We start from the raw sequence: 21517 nt of genomic DNA on the forward strand, positions 1-21517 counted from the left end.
ACTATAAGACTGAGCACTACAATGACTGAGTACTACAATGACTGAGCAGTACAATAACTGAGCACCACAATGACTGAGCAGTACAATGACTGAGTACTACAATGACTGAGTACTACAATGACTGAGTACCACAATGACTGAGTACTACAATGACTGAGCACCACAATGACTGAGTACCACAATGACTGAGTACTACAATGACTGAGCACTACAATGACTGAGCAAAACAATGATTGAGCACCACAATGACTGAGCAAAACAATGACTGAGCACCACAATGACTGAGTACCACAATGACTGAGCACCACAATGACTGAGCACTGAAATGGCTGAGTACTACAATGACTGAGCACCACAATGACTGAGCACTGCAATGACTGAGCACTACAATGACCGAGTACTACAATGACTGAGTACTACAATGACTGAGCACTACAATGACTGAGTACCACAATAACTGAGTACCACAATGACTGAGCACCACAATGACTGAGTACTACAATGACTGAGCACCACAATGACTGAGCACTACAATGACTGAGCACCACAATGACTGAGCACTACAATGACTGAGTACTACTATGACTGAGCACCACAATGACTGAGCACTGCAATGACTGAGCACCACAATGACTGAGCACTGCAATGACTGAGCACCACAATGACTGAGCACCACAATGACTGAGCACTACAATGACTGAGCACTGCAATGACTGAGCACTACAATGACCGAGTACTACAATGACCGAGTACTGCAACCACTGAGTACTACAATGGCCACTACAAAGCCACCAAAGAGGGTGGATTCTTTTGAGACTGCATATTATTTTAAGTACAAAAATCCACAGAAAGTTGTCAAATTGGGACTTTCAAATATTCCTATTACAATATAATAACTTAGCTTTTTCCTCTCCTTTTTGAATTCTCTCTCTCTCTCTCTCTCTCTCTCTCTCTGTCTCTCTCTCTCTCTCTCTCTCTCTCTCTCTCTCTCTCTCTTTCTCTCTGAAAAATCACAGATTAGGTGAATTTCTTAGACAGGATTTTGACTTCAAGTAAGGAGAGGATTTGGAGAAAAGCATGGACACAACAGGAGGAGATGAAGGCAGGCACAGCCTAACACAGCTTGCTACCAAGAGCCTGGAGTTTCCTTCCATCCTAGGGTAGACCCCAAACCTCGAATAGGCCAAGGAAAAGAATGTCAGGATGAGCCATCCTGAGCCAAGTTAGGGAGATTATTAAGGACAGTGTACAATTCCAAAATATAGACAAAGGTTTCTCTCAGCAGAATTGTGCTTGAGTGTTTTTACAAATGTGTGTGTGTGTGTGTGTGAGAGAGAGAGAGAGAGAGAGAGAGAGAAGAGAGAGAGAGAGAGAGAGAGAGAGAGAGAGAGAGAGATCATGTGACTAAGTTACATTCCTTAATGGATACAATTTACAAGGTTTTAAAATGTAGACAAACTTAAAATTTAAATAAAATTTCCTTCAAGCTCAGAGACTTGTACAGCCTACTGTGTGTATTTTGGAATGAGACAGGGGTGTTAATACTGCAAAATCCAAGGTTCCACCCAGTCTACTCTAAGTAGAGATTGTTTGTGTGTCGTTTTTAACATCCTAGTTGGAGCTGTCCTTAGGAAAATACAAATCTCTACATTAAAAGCTTTATCAGTTTTGTTCAAGTTTCCTGACTCTCAGCAGGAAAGGCAAATTAGATCCCAGGAGGGAGGGTTTTTCCCCTTCTCTTGTTCCCTTAAATTTGCCTACCTTGCTGTCTTGCCTCTGTAAGAGCCTGGGTTCTTTCAGCTGAAGGAACTATATCACCCAAAAATGAGCTGCAGGAACTGAGACCAATTTTCCATGTATTATATTTTATAATTTCTGAAGGCATGCCTCAGTTCTTTGAACTTATAAATAACAACCGAGGTGCTACGGAAAATTAATTCCGAAGACAATAAGTGTTTTCCTTGCTTTCTTATTCTGTTTCATCCATCTTTCTCATCTCACCTAGCATGAGCTTTATGCTCATTAGCACAGCACAAATAGTTTGGTTCTCCTCCAAAACCCCATAGAAGGATCATGTGTCGTTTCTTTTTAATTACACCTAACTTTTTAATAGCACTTCCCTGCCTGGGGATAATTCTAGGCTATCTTATGCTGTTTAAATTGCAGACCCAGTTTCCATTCAATAAGAACCTTGAAGATTTTCTAAGCCTCACAACTCCCATCTAGTTCATATTTTATCGGTCGGGATAGATTTATAGATGCCTTTTAAAATTATGTCTTCCTTCAGCTACATGGACAAGCATCCCAGAGTCCCAATGGGATTACTGGTCCATGCTCACACATCTGCGCACCAACTGAGTTATCAAAATGAGCAGCCGGTACCATGCATGCAAAGCTCCCATTTCTCCTTTTAGTCAAACATTTATTTAGTACTTAATGGTGCCAGGCCTGAAGATAAAATAAAATACCTTCGGAAAAGAATGGAGTTAGCCTTCTTGGCTGGAGGCGAGGAGCTGTGCACTTCAGTGGGCAATGTAAAGGGTATGTTCCTCTTTGCCCAGCCTGTCCTTTCCTTCCAGCCCAGGGATTTGTAACGAAAGGACGTCCTACAAAAAGCTGTGGTGAAGAAATGATGGGAAGTATGTGTCAAACACACCTCAAACGAATCTGGTCCTCAGCAAAAGCACTTCGCCTATATTCAGCAACCATTTTAAATTGTTGAGCAAGTCCAGGGTACAAACCAGGTCAGTCCGACTTTCTACCTTTAATTTGCATTTAAGTTGGCAAATACGGAAAAGTCAAAATAGTATCTGTCAGCTATCTGAGATTGCTAGTGTCCTGCCACTCAAGGTTGGATAATTTCATGCAAAGAGGTCACTCTATCCTTAAATGTCGGCTAAGCGGTGTACTTTATACTTTAGTAAAGTACTAAAAGTATATATGTAACAGCACCTCAACACAAAAAGAAACAAACTAACTAACTAAGAAGAGCTCTACTGAGCTGACCAATACAGAACCACAGCACCAGACTTTAAAAAAGAAAAAAAAAAATTCTTCCAGGGGCCAGCAGAAGGCCTCATCTCGCGAGAGTTGAGGGAGTTGCAAATGAGATTAAAGAGAATCACGGGTTCGGAGAGTCTGAGCTGGCCCGGGACCTTTCTCGCGCTGGCCCGCGGGGCGCGCGGCTTGGCTGGGACTTTTCTCGCGCCGCTCCACCGGGCCTTCGGCTATGGCGCGGAAGTCGAAACTGCCTTTTCTTCTCCTGCCGCTCGTCCTGGGCATCCCCCTGGCGCAGGGCTCCAGTGTCCTGCCCCTGGTCATCAACACTTGGGCTTTTAAGAATGCTACCGAAGCAGGTGCGGAGGTGGGGGGCTGCCCCGTGGGAGCTCCTCGGCGGGAAGCTGCACTCGCTCGGCCCTGCGGCAGTGTAGCGGAGAGCGAGCCCGCTGCAGAAGGCCGTGAGCCTGCAGAAGGCCCGGCCTCCTTCCGGGTCTGCTTCCTGCCTCGCTTTGGCATCTCACCCTTTCTCCGTCCTCGCTGCCACTGCTGCATTTTAGATCGGGTGTATTTATAGCTCCCCGCACCATGTTGACTGACCTCTAACCCTTGGGCCATTGTGCTTCACTCCTCCTGTGTCCCCTGCCTCATAAGATGCCATGATGTTTTCTGTCTCCCACACTCCACTTCCTGTAAATGCCTCCTCTTTCTCCAGTATCCTCTGGACTCCACTTTAGGAAACAATAGATAATTTCCTATGAACACACACACACTCACACACACATATTTGATCCGTGCTTGTCCTTGTCACTTAGAATGATACCTTCCAGCTTTGGTTATGCATTAAAGTTATCCTTAGAGTTTCTTAGGGCTGTCCCCCACGGCCCCCAACCCAGTCACATTTGAGACTGATCTCATAGTAAATGTCCGTGGGCACAGTTGGTTACAGATTTCAGTGCAGGAAAATGTGAATGTTGTAGAAGATGCATAGGAGTCAGAGAGTGAGAAATCAGACTGAAAAAGAGACATTTAGTTGTTTAGTGTATAAACAACTAAATACTGAACAAAGAAAGTCCAGCATCATGTGCAGGGGACAGTTCTGCTTAAGTTGCCAGTATTGAACAGGGGCATTTGTAAAACCTTCAAAGAATCGTAAGTAAAACAGCTGCCCTTTCAAGACATATCCACTCAATGCGTGGATGTCCACAGAACACCAGGAAAAAAAAAAAATTGGCCACCTTCAGAGAAAGTGACCGCTTTTGAAAGTGGGCAACCTCTGAAATACAGTGTGGCCTTGAGTGAATTACTTCACATCTATCCATTTCTCTTAAACGATAATTACAATTAAAATATTATCTCAAAAGCTCCATGAAGATGAGATTAGCCCATGTGATGTTATTTGCTGTTGCAATATTATGCTGAAACTTGCTGTGATAAGTGTTACCAGTGTACTATTAGTTATGCATATTTTAGTAATCTAATGAGTGACACATGGCTGTCACTCTTCCCAGCTCTCCAGAAGCTGTGGTAGGAAGATCCAGACTTCTAGACAAGCTTAGGCTGTGTGTAGATTTTCATTTGGGCTTGGGCAACATAGCAAGACCCTATCTCATAAAAGAAAGTGATGAAATTTTAAGGCTGTAATTGAAAAATACTTTTCAGTTCAACGGTCTCCAAATAGTTTCAGCTATCCCTCTTAAAGATGACTTATTTGTTACACAGAAGAAACAGATGCTGATAAGTTTTTTTTTAAATATTCGCTTTCCACTAAGGTCTTTGAGTTCTTCATAGTAACTATTGATATGATTTTGTCTGTATCATTCTAATTTCCTTACCATTTGATAAAATAACTTGTTAAAATTTCAGCTTAACAGTATAAATGTTAAGGAAAAAAAATTTAAGTAGGCTTCAAAATGTTCTTGGCTTGTTGCATTTCATGTTGAAAACTATATGAATATAAATAAGCGCTATTGGAATTTAACAGCATGGCGGACATTAGCATCTGGAGGTTCTGCCCTGGATGCGGTTGAGAGTGGCTGTGCTAAGTGTGAGATGGAGCAGTGTGATGGCACTGTAGGCTTTGGAGGAAGTCCTAATGAACGTGGGGAAACCACCCTGGATGCGATGATCATGGATGGGTAAGAATGCTCTTCAGGACTTGTCTTTGCGCTTTCATGTCCGGTTGGCTGATGTTGAGGATTGTAGTCTGCCGAGAGCAAGGTGGAGAGATGCATTAAGTGTGGCTACTCCTTGTTTATAGTGCTTGTCTTTTCTAAACACAGAGAGGTAACCAAAAAAAAAGGTCATTCTGATATTAGAATGTCACAGCAAAGTAAATGGTTAAGTAGCTTTGACTGAAGAGAACCCCCAAATACAAAACCGTGCCTCTGACCCAGTAATTCACCTGCCATCTGAAAATGTGCTTTCAGTGACCTGGAGCCTGAAGGCCTCTTTTAAAAGCCATGTTTAAAATAAGGTGTTGAGCTATTTGGTCAATTGAGTTTCTGTTCTTTAATTTTGTCTGTGGGAATCCGTGAACTTTACGGGTTTTTTTCACTTCTGTGGTAAGATGGAGTTTAGCCTTCACCGTATTGCTGCTTTGAGAAATGCAGTTTTTCTCTTCAAGTAGCAACAGAAAATGCCTTCGTAAATCTTCCTGCATTGTTACCTTCCAGCACTACTATGGATGTGGGAGCAGTAGGAGGCCTCCGAAGAATTAAAAATGCAATTGGAGTGGCCCGGAAAGTCCTGGAGCACACAACACACACACTTTTAATAGGGGAGTCAGGTATTTTTTCAAACTACTGAAATTTTTTTCTAGTCTTTTTGTTTATAGTCATTGTATAAAAAAAAAAAAATAGATCTCATTGTGAAGTAAAGGAGACCCAAGTTCCAAACTAGAGTAATTATGTTTTAGTTCATACCTGGTTAACTGGATAGGCTACTTATAAATCTTGCTTTGTCTTTAAGACTGTATTTTAAGCAATACATTTGTATCAGTTGATGGGTGATTTCTACCACTGAAACAGGGTTCACCGTCGGTTTTCTCTGTACGTTGCATTTCTACAGGTATAAGACCCGGAGGGGCACTGTTTATATGAGATGGTAGTACCAAAAGGAGATTCCTGTGACAGTGTCACTCGAGTCCTTTCCAAGTTCCATTGCAAGAGGTCGTAAAGCAGCCTATGATTAAATATATAATATATATGAATATATATAAATTATATATTTATGAAGAAACCTTAATAGACTTGAAATAGAATTGCAGACTCTCTGAGAAGCATGTGTCTTGATCTTTGGAATGCATTTGTCTATTCGGTTCTTTTCACCCTCATTAAAACAGGAGAATTCTGTTGTGTGCTGTGAAAGGCGCAATTTCTGCAGAGTAGAAGCAGGAGATGTGGAAGAGAGGCAGGAATGGAAATGTGCACACAGCCCGAAGGTCTCCAAGAGATCAGTGATAGAAAGGGAAGCTGCAAATCCAGAAATGACTCCCTCAAAACTATGTCCAAAAATTCCTTTAAAAGCCTTGTGTGCCACCCTCCTCAGATGTCTTTCCATACCCCATGTGAGAGACAGCTGACGCAGAATGCCTTTCATACATGATTTTGCTTAGAAAAAAATGCATGGGCTTACACTGTTCTCTTTGATCTCTAGCCACCAAGTTTGCTGAAAGTATGGGGTTTACCAGTGAGAATTTATCTACCAGTGCTTCGGAAGCCATGTATTCAGATTGGCTTGCTAGGAATTGCCAGCCTAATTATTGGAGAGTATGTATGCGAATTCAACTTTAAAAAGTAAATTGAAAATGCTGAATGATCCCTGGGGTTAATGACTTCTGCCCTCTGGCAGTAATTTGTAAATTGAAGGTTTGCTGTGAAGAATGGAAGGAACTCCATCAACGTTGTTTCACTTGCATTTTCTTGGAACAAAATCCAAAGTCTAAAGTATTTGTTAGATATTATCCATGTGAAGTCTGTGCAGTATGTTGCTCATAATTTCACTAGAAGGCTTAACCAGTAAGGTGTCTAGTTTGTGACTCATGGGATCAATTTTCTTTACTAAGAATTTTAGCATAAATCAGTTTGATTTTTGTAGGTGGAGTTTTCCTGTAGCAGCAGCGCTCCCAAATAACCACACGAAGACTTATTATTAATTGTAAATGATCAGCTGATAGCTTAGGCTTGTTACTAGCTAACGCTTAGATTTTAAATTGACCCATATTTCTTATCTACTCTCTGCCACATGGCTTATGACTTGTTACCCCATATTCTACATGTCCTGCTTCCTCTGAATCTGTTGGCATCTCCTGGCATCTCCTCTGACTCTGCCCTTCTTCCCAGAATTCTCCTAGTCTGACTCTCCCGCCCAGTCTCACCTACTCAGCAATAGGCCAGTCAGATTTTTATTAACCAATGAGAGTAATACATATTTACAGTGTACAAAGATTGTTCCAAAGCAGATTTTGCCACACAGATTCCTTTTCTGGAACATCTTAGCCTCTAATCTGTTTCTTCCTAAGGTTCTTAAGGGTTAGCTAAAATAATAAATTTTTCATAAAACAGCTGAACTTGAACCTTGTGCACTAATGTTACTAAGGTATAAGTAGAATAAGCATCCCTAAACTAAAAATCTGAAGTCCAAAGCACTTTCAGCACCAACACTATGCCACAGTACAAGTTTGAAAGGCCATGCTATGTCATGCGGTGCATTGACATCAAACCGCAAATGCAACTGAAAGTCTATGCTGTTATCTTTAGACTAGTCATATAGATAGACATAAAACATAGGTGAATTTTGTGCTTAGACTTCAGTCTATCCACGAGCTATCTCATGAACGTATAAAAATTCCAAAATCTGGAAAAAATCCAAAGTACTTCTGGTCCTAAACCTTTCAGATAAGGGGTACTCAACCTGTACTAAATAAGTTCTTAGCTTAATACCAATCTGTCCAGACAGCCTAAATTTATTGGTATGTTCCTATACTTTTAATATTTAAAGGAATCTTAAACTGCTACTAGAATGGCTGCAGCCAGAGGGGTCCAATCCATGGCTTGCAGGCTCCATGAAGCTGAAAAGAGATGAAGATGAGTGATACCCAACGCAAACTCGTAAAATACTTAGAACATGACATTTTGGGCAGCATTGTTTTGTTTTGTTGTATTATAACTTGAGTGAGCAATTCTCGAGTGTGAATGTTGTAGCTGACAATGTCACGTCTCTGTCAAAGTTGGATACCTTATAAGCCTAGATTAAAAATAAGCATTCTTTTAAAAACAGATTCTACTTGAAATCTCAGAATTTGTTATCTGGGAACCATATTGTGACGGGTAAAGGTCAGGCTGGGTATTTGTTCCTTTGAGATTAATATATAATTAAAAGGAAAACTTTTATGTCTGCCATTATTATGAGGATTGTATGTATATAAAGATGGCATTCATTGACTTTTTCTTTGCCCTGTATCTATCTAATTTAGATCATGCAATTTTGAGAATCTTCATTGTTCACATAAGATTAAGCTAACTTTTGAGCTCTGAGTTACTGGTGTCTTTTTGGTTTCCTACCAGTGATTAGCAATTTTACACAATTATTTGCCAGTTCCTAAAACACCCTTTTTAACTGAAAAACTTGAATCTTCTTTACAGAAAGTAACACCAGATCCTTCAAAACACTGTGGACCCTACAAACCATCTGGTATTATGGCTCAGGGTAATTTTCCCTACAAAGAAGTGGATGTCCATGGTCATGATACTATCGGTAATTCACTTTTTATACAATTTTATCGATTATTTTAGTTATTGACCTACAGCTCATATTCATTTTTTATTCATGTACCAGAAGTTAGCTAGCTTTCATTATTTTAAACGCCAAGTAAATACCCCCTTCTTACATGTAATTTTCTCTCACTATATGTACATGTACAAATATACATATATAATTACCTTAAACACATACAAATTCAGATTTCATATATATATAATTTTGTCTTAGAATCTAAATACAGTTTTATAATTTCTTTTTTTGGTTTTTCGAGACAGGGTTTCTCTGTGTAGCTTTGCGCCTTTCCTGGATCTCGCTCTGTAGCCCAGGCTGGCCTCGAACTCACAGAGATCCGCCTGCCTCTGCCTCCCAAGTACTGGAATTAAAGGCATGAGCCACCACCACCCAGCCAGTTTTGTAATTTCTTATACAAGACACCAAATATTCCGTGACTTTTAATATGTAGATTATCAAATTGTTAATATTTAATGCTTTGGTTATTTTATGCAATTTGCTATATATATAAAATGACATAATAATTTTTCTAAGCTATAATATTGACAAGTTCTTCTAATCAAAATGAATGATATTGGGGGAATTGCCTTTGAAAAGGTACAGAAACCTGGTAGATTTGAAGAGTAAGAATATTAGGGGTTTTTTTTGTGTGTGTGTGTGTGGTTTTTTTTTTAATGTTCAATGGTGCTATGGAACCAAATCATTAACATACTATAATACCACTGATACAGTTTTCAGTATTCTTAATTTTTCTTTTCTTCTATCTGTAATTAATGAGAGAACATACTGTATTTTCTTAATGGAGTCAGTATGTAAAAACACAGTACCATAGATGGTTTACAAACAACAGAAATTTATTTCTCACAGTTTTACATATGGAAAATTCTGAGGTGTAGACACTGGAAGATTCCCTGTCTGTTGAGGTCCCATTTCCTGGCTCACAGGTGGCATATCTTGTTGTCTCGGTCTCTTGTATTAATCACTCATTAGGGTGTTGCCCTAATAACCATCCCACCTGCCTGTGGTCCCCTCCTAAATCCATCACTTCGTGAAGATACATTTTAGAAGGGACACAATCTCTCAAACAACAGCAGTTATTAGCGGATGACCATTATCTGGCTATATTTAAGGGAAGTGTTGGGTACTAACTTTTTTTTTTCTACCTTTAGGGATGGTTGTAATCCATAAGGAGGGAAGTACTGCTGCGGGCACATCTACAAATGGTATAAAATTCAAAATTCCTGGGTTAGTGTTTCACCAAGAACAGATTTCTCAAATATGTATCAAATGTAAAGCAGTGTATGCCAGGGCTTGTGCAGGGTACCAGCTATAAACTGAAACCCTTACCTCCCAGGTAAATGTGACAGAAAGCATGTTACCATCCATGTGTTCTTGGCCAAAGCAAGCACCGGAGCCAGTGCTTCCGAGTTCAGGAGGGCCAGGGGTTAATCTGTAACCTGAGTAGTGATGGCAGAAGTCCGGGTGGAGACTGGGACCTGAGTCCACAGCACGGAAGGGGACATGCAGCATGCAGCCCGTGGCACAAGACTATACAAGTGGGACACTTCAGGTTGAGGGCTTCTGCTGACTGGGACAGGAGGTGGAGTGAGTGAGTGCGTGTGTGTGTGTGTGTGTGTGCGCTTGCATGTCTGTGTTCCCATGTGCTGGCATGTGTGCTCTCAATGTGTGCAGAGCAGTGTGTGGCAGTAGTGAAGATTGAGACTACAAGTAACCCAAGCCAGATTTCAAGGGGTAAGTTTGAGGAGTTGTAGGTTTGTGGATGTTTTCTGTATTGTTTTTAGTGGACAATAGGCATTAAGTAGGTTATTTAAAAGGGGAAACTGGTAACAAGTTTGGCACGTTACATAGGAAGCAGTGTAAGGAAGTCATTGAGAACTGTGGAAGTGTTGCAGAAGTTGAGAAAGGGGTAATAGAGCCGTCACTGTAAAGCTGTGTGATCTGAAATGACAAACTGATGACAAGTTTTTCGCTTACAATTTTAATTGATAAGTAAAAGTATGTGTTGTTTTTGGAGTACTGCATGATATTTTCATATATTTAAACACGTGAAATAGTTAAACCAAGCTATTTAACTTATGCATTGTCTCACATGTTTTTAAAATCTATACTCTTAGTGGGTTTTACATATAAAATATATTATTATTAAATGTAGTATCACGTGTACAGCAGATCTCTAGAAGTTAACCCTCTAGTTTTAATTAAAATTCCTTTTCTTTTTCTGCCAGCCAAAATCTCTCCAACTACCCTCTCTCTACTACCAGAAAAACCAGTATTTTAGTCTGTTTCTATTAATTCAGTTTTATTGCACTGCACATCTATCAAAAATACAAGTCATATAATTATCATAGCTGTTTGAAAACTGTAATTGAAAAACAAACAAAAAGGCAGTCTAGTGAAGAATTTACTTAAAACAGTAACCAGGGGCAGTGTGGAAACAGCCCCTAATTTCGAAAAAGTTCGTAACAGGATGTAGTTTACCTTTGATTTCCTCTTCTCAATTTTTATGTTCTCTACTCACAAAGTCGTGTAGGAGATTCACCAGTACCCGGAGCTGGGGCCTATGCTAACGACAAGGCCGGGGCTGCTGCAGCCACAGGGGACGGCGACATACTACTCCGCTTTCTGCCCAGGTCTGACTTCTTACCTCTGTACATCTTAGAGGTCCTTAGAAGAAGCAAGCAGTGTCAGGACATAGCTTATTTTTGTACTGTGTTGTCCAACTTTGTGTGCATGAGAGACTTTCATGAAACTGGAGGTGAGGTTTTTGCGTTGTTGACTTCTTGTTGTTGGGCGAGTGAGTTTGGGATCATTCACTTGAGTCATCATTACCTTGGGAAATGAATGTGTCTCACTGAGCTTCCCAGAGAAGAATGCTTATGATCTGTTTAATTAACTGATGCAAGGCCGTAGTGAAGTGACTGAGAAAAGCAGAAAGTGTAGCCACTGTGGTCGGTTAACAACTACCACTGTATGTTTTCAGCATGTGTAGTATTTTCTCCTGAGAGTGTACTGTCTTTCCTCATGCAAATTTCACCTCTGTTTGTGACTTCTGGCTGTTATGACTAAAGTGACAGTTATTCAGCCAAAGTCCAAAATAATAGTCTTCCTGTGGAATTAATGGTGGATGAGTTGAATAGATGACATTGTCGCAGGGATTGCTTGCCCTGATGTTAAGGCTGTGACAGGAATTACTGACTTGTGTTCATTCATAGGTGTTATGTTAAATGTGACAGTATGGTCGTTTCAGATTTTCTGACATCAGCTTAGCCTAATGCCAAGTTAGTGTTTATTCTGTTCTCTGATATTAAGCTGTCACCTCTGTTTAAATTAGCTACCAAGCTGTAGAATATATGAGAAAAGGAGTTGATCCCACCGTAGCTTGCCAAAAAGTGATTTCAAGAATTCGGAAACATTATCCAGGATTCCTTGGGGCTGTTATATGTGCCAATGTGACGGGAAGTTATGGTAAGTTAGATCTGTGTTTTTATTTGTGTGAATTTACTAGTAATTATAAAAGACACACACTCTGAATACCTGAGCATGTAATATGCTGTGTTCTATTGAAAAAGGGAGTCTGTAAAGTACATTCTGAGTGAATGTCAATGATGAGCTGTCACTACCTGTCAAATGTTAAAGTATATACTTAAAACCCTATTTTGTTTGACTGCTGGTAGTCTGGTAGTCATGGTCTGCTTTGGGGCTATCAGTTCCTTTCTTTTGCAGCTATCCTAAAAGTTTAGTTTTGGCTGGAGCATGTGTTGACAGGCTAATTTAGTAAAATGCTTTTACTCATTAGAGATGGTGGGGACAAGTTAATCCCCCTTCTTTCTCGGTCATTAAAACATTTCAGTCATTTCGATACTCTTGACTCTGAAGTACAAAAACTTTCACTAGTGAGTAAGCCAGCCAGGCCAGCAGAATTATTGAGGTGGTGCTTGGCCTGTCTTCTGTTTGCTCTCTTTATAAGCCAATCACAGCTGCAAAGCATTTCAGGTCAACCACCACAGATTCTCATCACCAAGCTTTCAGATGGAGACTATGTACAGCTTACCAATCAATAGAGCTTATTAGGCTAGACTGTTTGTTGCTGTTCTTTGATCTTTTACTTCCCACACTTTTGTATTTGAAAAGCTCGTTTGAAGAATTCCGTATTCTTTTTTAAGTTCTGAGACATAAAAGTCAAACAAAGTTATGGGGGTTGCTTTAGGTATGAAATAAGGCAATTTAATGATTCCCTCTTAACAGATAAGCCATAGAAGGCCCAAATTTACATTTAACAGGGTGGGAAGATACTAATTATCTTACTATATGAATTAAAATTTGACTATTTCCTAATAAAGACATAGCAGAAGGACCTCTCCCCCTGCAGGTGTAGAACAGAAACTCAACTTAGACAAAAAGCATGTTGACAAATAACTCTTCTTGCCTTCTCCAAGAGTGAAAGAGCAGGGAGGAAGGGAAGTACTCTGTGGGAAGGGTTTATAGAGAAGAGAATGTTCTAGTTGCTAGGAGGGAAGTAAAAATTTTGATCATTTCCTCTAAGGAAGGGTTGAAACAATAAAACAACAGAGTGACAGCAAGTGTATTTGGTGTATGTGGGGGGCAGGGGGCATTAGCTAGTTGTCTGATGTTCAGGAGGGTGGGTTAAGGCCTGGAGAAATGGCTCAGAAATTAAGAGGCAGCTCTTTCTGCATAGGTCCCATGTTCAGTTCCCATCACCCACAGGGTGGCTCACAGCCATCTATCTGTACTCCAGTTTCAGGGTATCTGCCTTCTCTGACCTCCTTGACACAAAGCACATACATGCAGGCAAATGCTTCTACATATAAAATAAGGTTTTGAACGTCTTTCTTACCCACTTCTCCTCCTCCTCTTCTATGATGGTTAACTACCACTATGAAGGGCAACATGTGGATTATATATGTGCATACATTATGTGGACATAGACATGCACCAGCCAATGTCTAGGCAAATGCTTGCTTTATTGGTTCTGAATACATGCCTCCGGCAACCCTTAACTGTCTCTTTTTTGTGCTCCAGGTGCTGCTTGCAACAAACTTCCAACATTTACTCAATTTAGTTTCATGGTTTATAATCCTCTACGAAGTCAGTCAACTGAAGAAAAAGTAGACTGCCTCTAATCTGTCTTGTCTGTCAGCATGTGAATTTAAAGAGGAACGAAACGAAGACGGGAAAGTTGCTCACTGACATCATGTAGTGGTCTTCATTTCTTTCAAGTTCATGTGTAAGTTAAGTGCAAAAATAAAGTACGTTACAGTCACATTTCTATATCTACATTTTTATTTAAGGTCTGTATCCCACTTGAGAGTGAATATGCATATATATGATGTATGTTTTTAAGTTTAAAGTGATATTTGAATTTCTAATCAATGTGGCAAGAACTGTCTACACTCGGGATTTATTTTCACAAAGCCATAGTAAATACAGTATCTGTATTTGCAGCTACACAAGATCAGAATATACAAGCATGCCAGGTTCAGGGGACAGAGTACCACTATCTCAGCAGATTAGACCTGATTGAATTTCCGAAGTTTCAGTGATTTGTCCCTTACCATTGATCATTGGGTTGTAACTAATAGCTCAAAGCAAGAATAATGCTATTAAAATGTATGGTTTTGATTCTGTGAATTATGAAAAGCTGATGAGTGTTAGTTGGTTTTCTTTGGATTTCTCTTTGATGGATCACTCAGTAGGTGAATGTTATTAATCCATAGGAATCTCTGATCTTCAGGCAACTCATATTAGTCTTGGTCATTTCACTTAGGGGATTCTTTTTTGTAATTTTACTAATCTCTTGTGCTGAGGTAGCAGTTGCAGATGGAAAATGTCAATAAGTATGCTCTCTGGCTTGGCATTGTCTTCCAGATTTCCATATCAACTGTCCACTGACAAGTACAGAGACACTGTATGTCTTAATCTCTCAAGATTATAATGTACTCCAAAATCATTGCTTTAATCTGTAGTCATTAATAAGATGAATGTTTTATATTGTTGTCAAACCTTAGTACTGTTTTCTTTTTTAATGTGTATAACTTGCTATTTACTATTTGTTACCTGTTGAGAATGAGTAATCCATGTTAATCGTCCTCAGGCCAGCCTGCCTATCACAATTATTTGGGAAGCCACTTTCAAAATAGCCTCTACCAGCGCAGAGTTTGCTGGACTTCAGTTTGATCTCAGTTTAATAACAATGCTTGAACTACATGAAATACTAAATAATTTTAACCCAGTTTAGTAACGGTACTTTAATAAAGGAAGTGTTTGATGTCAGAAAAGGGAAATACCTAGATTATTTCCCCCAGACGATTCAGATGAACTCTACTCAGCTGTTTTATATGTCCAACACGGTAGGCAACGAGAAAACTGTAGACCTCACTCTGTCATAAAGCTTTGGATAATTTCACATTCTTCATTGATTTGCGTTGACTCACATTGGAATAATTTCCTATGACTGTCGCACTAAAGACTCCTTATAGGTTGATTTTATTTCTGCTAGCCCAGTATCAGCTAGTCGCCAAGAATCCTGTGCAGAACACATTGCCAGCTCCACGTCCCCTGCTCGTGCTGCCTACGCTCTTGTTCTCTCTGATTTGCTACAAGCGAGTAACTGGTTCTGGCAATGAGCTTTAAGTGAATTTGGAATGTGAGACCTTCCCAATTCTTTCGTATTTTGTCAAGCATGACAACATACTGATTGCTGCTCTCAGCTACCTGTGTCCTTGAAAACTATAATGAGCAGACATCCGTGACAGTACCCCGTGGACATAAATTATGATCCAGTATAGACTATCCTGACTAATGCATAAAATACACCAATCTGTTAAGGAGTTTTGTGGACATTACTAAAATAATAAGAGTATTTAAAACCTCAAAATGAATTTTTTTTTCTGGTTAGACTAGAAAGGTGCTGATTAAAAAAAAATGAGTAAAAAAATGTTTTTAAATTATTGGGGCAGTTGCAGATGATATTTTCCTAAGGAATCTTTCATATTTTTTCAAAGAGGCCCATACACCTATATCCTGTGATTGCTGACATTCGGACTTTCATGGTACCTGCCATGTATGCATTCAGGAACTGTGTTCAAGGATGTTTCTAGGATGAGCAAAAATTTTACAAGACAGATATCTCCCTCCTGTGAGACGACATGTTTGTTTGCTGTCTAATACCACACTGTTTCTCTGTGAAGCAAGCGACAGGTGGGTTTGTTTGCAGCCCTAATCGAAGATTGAGATGCCCTAAGACTGTTGATGTGAGACACTTACATTGTGAGAATCTTTCTGGAATAAGCACTCTGCCATCAGTGAGAGTGAAAGAGAGGAGGTGTACCAGTGGACTGAAGCCAGGCTAGTCCCCCAAAGGCCTTCGTGCCAGGTCCTGTATATATCTCATTTTATACTCTAAAACCACACAGAGGGGTGGCAAGCAAACCCTTTGTCTCTGACATGTCTTCCATGGTTTCTGTCAGCTTTGAGGACAGTGTGACGGGCTGATTTGTTTGTGGGTGAGATTGTTAATTTTGACTAACTTAGATTGAGAAGAGCCAGGAGATAATGAAAATATCCCTTATTTATGAAACCCATCTAAATTATCTAAATGGTAACTAAATAAAATATTCAGATAGTAACTAATACAAGTTTTAACAGGTGATACAATACTTCATACTAAATATAAGATATTTCATGTAATTCACATTTTCTCCTTTTTCAAAATATTCTTAGTAGAGCTTGACTTATTGTATTGACTTTAATTAGAAATATACGTTTGTACTGTGTGTACAAAAATATCAAAACATCTATTTTCAATATCAATACTCAAGTGATTCCTTTTGACTTTAGAGGGCAAATCATAGGTACAATGTATTTTAGTTGATATTTTATGCCCAGTAAATATGCTTTCAAGGCCCATAATTTTGCAATATACTTTCAAAGCCCATAATTTTAAATAGTTGAACTTTGTTTTCAAATGTTGTCAGTTCTTATGTTCAGTGATTGAATTTAGACCTAAGGACCCTATTAAGCTCATTTAGTACCTTTAATAGTACAATTAAAATTCATTTGAATATATCTATTGGTGATATTTATTTTAATTGGATAGCAATTCTAAAAAATAAATTAATGCATTTATGTCATTTTGCTGGTCAATTTTTGGTTAAGATCCCAGGGTTTGGTTTGTTTTCTTCAGTGTTAAACTTGTCACATATTATGCAGTAGATTTTCAACTATCGTACACAATTAAAAAATGAGTTGATGAGGTCCTCAGAAATAGAAATGGTGGTTACTAAGTGTCCTGTGATAAGTGTTTTCTTATGTAACCTAGGGTCAGCCAGTTTTTAAAAAAGAAAGTCATATTTTAGTACTCAGAAAATCACATCTACTTAAAGGATAAAAAATGACCACATTCAGGGTGGATATAATGGAAGTTGGAGCTGCTATGCTCAACCTATTTGCCTCTGAGTTAAAGGGAGGGAAGTTATTTATGGTTCCGATGCACAGAGACTGCATTAAGAATTGGTCATTTGATTTAAACTTGTGACCTTTCCGAGTGGCACATTAGATGTGTTTGCTCATTTATTTTCTCTAATTAAAATCTTATTTCTATAATGTGAATGGTAACATATAATATTTTTAAGAAAATCCGATCTTAGAAAGAATGTAAGCCAGCAAATTTCCTTCTAATCGCTTGTAATCGATCTCATTACTTTCTGATTTGTGCAAAACCCTTGAGCACCGTAAATGTCAAAATACTTCTTTCCATTTCTAAATAAAACCTGCATTTTTCATCTTTTCCTGTTCTGTTCATTGTAATTAAGGCTGACTGAAAATAAAACCAAAATTCTTGTAAAATAAATATCAGACAACCTAAACAAACTTAATTTCATTCAGTGAGACTGAGGCGGTGTAGTGCATGGTAGTGATACATACATTGCATATATCAGCAGACATTAAATTGGGGTTTATTTTCCCTCCAGAGAGACAGTTTTAAGATAATGCCGTTTATTAGACACATGCAGAGGCCCACACACTGCCTTAGACAGACTCTGGAACCTAATTACCTGAATTCAAGCCCTGTCCTCTCTCAGTGATTAACTATGTGAACTTGACAATTAGCTTGATTTGATTGTGTCTCAGTTTTCTCTACTGAGGGAATAAAGACAGTGCACCTCCTGCTATGGTCTGATGTCGGTGTCCCTACATCCCAAATTCATTTGAGGAGCCTGGTGCTCAAGATGACAATAAGGAGATGGGGCTGCCGGGGAGTGCTTAAATCATAAGGACATTAACCTCAGGGATGGGATTAGTGCCCTTATAAAAGTCTCAGACAAGATCCCTCCCCACTCTTCAAAGTGAGGACATGTAGAAGGCACTGTCTCTGGAACACAGAAAGCCTTCCTCGGACATATAATATATTGTCTATCAGTCCAGGATTTAAAATTGTTCAGTCATCTGCTTCCCCATTCCTTTTCAACATCGAAAAAGAGCAAAACTTACAAAAAGACAAGAAAAGTAAATGGTATAGAAATGAGACAGAAGGAGGGAAAAACCGTCTTGCTTTCAAATGAAATGCACAATTCTGTAGAAAATCTGAAAGTGTCAACCAAATACCTCCTAGAACCAAAGATTGATAGCACACAACAGCGTCATTCAAGAATGCCCTGCAAGCTTTTCTCCCTTTTTATTCCATCCAGGCCATCAGCCTGTATATACTGCTCAAAGGCAAGGTGAGTCTTCTACATTAGTCAGTCCTTCTAAGCACCATAGATTGTACCTTATCAACTTGATATCCAAGTGCACATCCTTAAACTATAGCAAGCAATCTACTGCTTGCCCCCAAAAGATTCGTTTTCATCTCCCAATGTGAAATTCATCCTGTTTTGTTTTGATTCCTCATACTTCTGACAGTTTTAATAACAACAAAAATTCAAGTCCAAAGTTTCCTCTGAGACGTATGGCTAGCTCTTCACTATCATCCCCTATAAAATTAGGCACAGCCCCAGCCAGATGTGCTCAGCTGATAAAGACCCTTACTACCAAGCCTGATGGCCTGAGTTCAATCTCTCCAACCTACATGGTGGAGAAAGGGAACTGAGTCCCACATGTTGTCCTCTGGGCTCCACACATGGGCACCCCCTCAAATATACAAAATGAATGGATTGACTGATGATTGATTGATTAAAGCACGGGCATACACTCCCAATCTGAAAGGGAGACATAGGAGAGTAGCAGTGGAGGACCAGAATATAGCAAATTGAACTCAGTAGGAAAGACATCGAGGTCCTTTGGCGCCTTGGGAAGCTTCTTGGGAACACTGATAAGCTGCAGGCCTCCTTTTCACCACTATAGCCTTGCCTTGGCATCTCATGTGATCACACACGTGGGCTGGCTCTGCTCACTGTACTGAGTCATTTCTACTGTAAGGAACCCCAACACAGCTCATTGGTTTACCAAGTTAGACTAATAACTGTCTGTATTTCGCCTTCAATTTCCTATCTGTGATGTGTAAACATTTGTTTATATCTCCCCCAGAGAGTGTCACACAAAATTCCACCAGAAGAATTAGTCCTTTACTTTTCTATTCAGCTTCACTCAAAATCTCAGAGCGTAGACAAATTGTAAGGAAATTCTTTGATAACATGTAGCATAAACAGACTATAGTTCCACTCTCAGGAATCTTTTCTGTCTGAAATCAGATAACTACAGTCTTTGCTGCACACATAGCTTTGATTGTTACGCTTTTCTGCATTCTGAACAGAATCACATTACGATCTACTTACAGTATTCTAGGCTTTCTCTTGCATGTTTTTCCACACTCCTCTAAATGCTTTTCGCAACCAGCTCCAAGGCCCGAGACACAGGTTTAATTGCAACAGTGACCCCACTTTCACTGGTAGCAGTTTTCTGTATGAATTCCTTTTTGTGTCACTGTGACCAAAATACCTGAGAAAACAACTTGAAGAGAGATGACTTATTGTGGTTCACAGTGTCGGAGGGCCATTCTGTCATGGAAGGGTCAGCATGCAGGGAAGCTTATATTATGGTAGACCAGAATCACCCAGGGAATACAGGAATAAATCAGGGAAGACACAACTCCCAAACAGACACAGGCTTCATTTTCTACTTTCCTTTCTTACTGCCAATAAAGGTCTGATTCCAGTCAGTGTGTCAGTGTCTCATGATCTCAGCTGTCTTTGGAAATGTCCTCACAGACATCCTCACATGTCCTCTCCTAATCCTTGTTATTTACAGGTTATTAAATCCCCCAGTTATTTACTAATCCAATCAAGGTGGCAAGATGAATTAACCATCACAATGTGAAATAAGTTAATAGAAGACAAATCTGCTTGGCTCACAGTTTCAGAGTCTCTGTCCACAATTGCAGAGAGGGTCTGATGAACCAGATAAGCTCACATCATGGTGGCCGGGAAGATATGAGAGAACACCCATGCTGGCTGAATTTCTCCATATGCTCCCCTTTTGCTCCAGCAGGCCTCTAGCCTGTGGATCAGACTGCCCATATTCAAGGTAGGTCTTGCCTAGTCAGTCCTCTCAAAAGGAAATGCAATGTGTTCTCATCTCAATGCCTACAAAGCCAAAGCAATCATAGCCGATAAATAGCAAATGAGTGAAGAAATATTATTGATAGCAGATTGTGGAACGTGTGATTCCCAGAGCCATGCTTTCTTGAACAGAAGTGTGACAATTTTATTTGAGAAGACTGAACAGACTCATATAGGAGTACATTTTAGGAGTATACATATCCCAGAATAGGCTCAGTTCAGGAGTACATTCGTAAGCATGCTTAATTTCAGGCAAATCAAGAAGGAAAGATGATGGATAAAATTTGGGGCATGCTTACTTCAAGGTCATGGAACACATGTCCAAAAGGTCCAGTTGGTAAGCGGCACCAGTTGGGAGTGGGTTCTGCTTGTGTCGTGAAGTTGTAGCTGAGAAACGCAAGGGTATGTTGAAGGTATGTTGATATAGACTTGTGTCCCTAAAAGTTACGGCCACATTTATGCACAAACTCTCTGAAATGCTTTCGACCACAGACACATCCACAGATGTGCTTCTTCTCTTAGCCACTTCTCAATCCAACCAAGTTGCCAGTGACCATGACTCATCCCAACCCATTAAAATTACACTCAAAGCAATGATAAAAATTAGTTACAAACCTACCAAAAATATGTATATGATCAGTCAGAGAAAAACTGCAGACTTTTATGGAGGATATAAAAGTGGACATAAATAAGTGGTGAGATTATCCATGGTCATAGATAGGCCTAATTATGTCAATAGAATTTCTCTTCTGAATTTATCTTGCAGATTTAATACAATCCTGTTCAAATTTTCAGTAAGTTATTTAATACATATTAATAAGCTAATTCTCCAATTTGTAGTGAGAAGCAAAAGACCAAAATAGCTCACCAAATATTGAGGAAAACCAAAACCAGAGAAATGGACCTACCTAATTTTAAGATTTAAAACCACAGTAATCAGCATATTGTAGCACTGGTGAGAACAGGCAATTTGATCACTGAAACTGGTTACAAGACCAGAAACAGACCCACCTTATATAACAACTGATCTTTGAGTCAAGAGCAAAGATGATACAATGAAAAAGAAAAAAGTCTTATTACCAAATAATTACTGAACAAAATAGATATTTGGAAAACAAAATCAAGACCCAGAACTTCTACACATCATA

General features: G+C 39.4%; 1 protein-coding gene across 1 annotated transcript; it reads left to right on the forward strand.

The window, feature by feature from the left end:
• The first annotated feature begins 3128 nt into the window (after positions 1-3128).
• Positions 3129-17599, forward strand: Aga (aspartylglucosaminidase). Its single transcript, XM_052752287.1, has 9 exons — positions 3129-3356; positions 4982-5135; positions 5673-5785; positions 6655-6767; positions 8643-8754; positions 9942-10017; positions 11316-11423; positions 12125-12258; positions 13834-17599. The coding sequence occupies exons 1-9, from the start codon at positions 3230-3232 to the stop codon at positions 13932-13934; spliced, it is 1038 nt and encodes a 345-aa protein (XP_052608247.1). The 5' UTR covers positions 3129-3229; the 3' UTR covers positions 13935-17599.
• The last annotated feature ends 3918 nt before the right edge of the window (positions 17600-21517 follow it).

Source organism: Peromyscus californicus, unplaced genomic scaffold (assembly GCF_007827085.1).
Source record: "Peromyscus californicus insignis strain IS unplaced genomic scaffold, ASM782708v3 Scaffold_23__1_contigs__length_62951481, whole genome shotgun sequence".
NCBI classification, from domain to species: Eukaryota; Metazoa; Chordata; class Mammalia; order Rodentia; family Cricetidae; genus Peromyscus; species Peromyscus californicus.

Coding starts and splice junctions, on each gene's coding strand:
- Aga (XM_052752287.1), top strand. CDS start 3,230: ATGGCGCGGAAGTCGAAACTGCCTTTTCTTCTCCTGCCGCTCGTCCTG. Junction 6,768..8,642: donor GCCAGCCTAATTATTGGAGA/GTATGTATGCGA, acceptor TCTTCTTTACAG/AAAGTAACACCAGATCCTTC. Junction 11,424..12,124: donor CTACTCCGCTTTCTGCCCAG/GTCTGACTTCTT, acceptor TGTTTAAATTAG/CTACCAAGCTGTAGAATATA.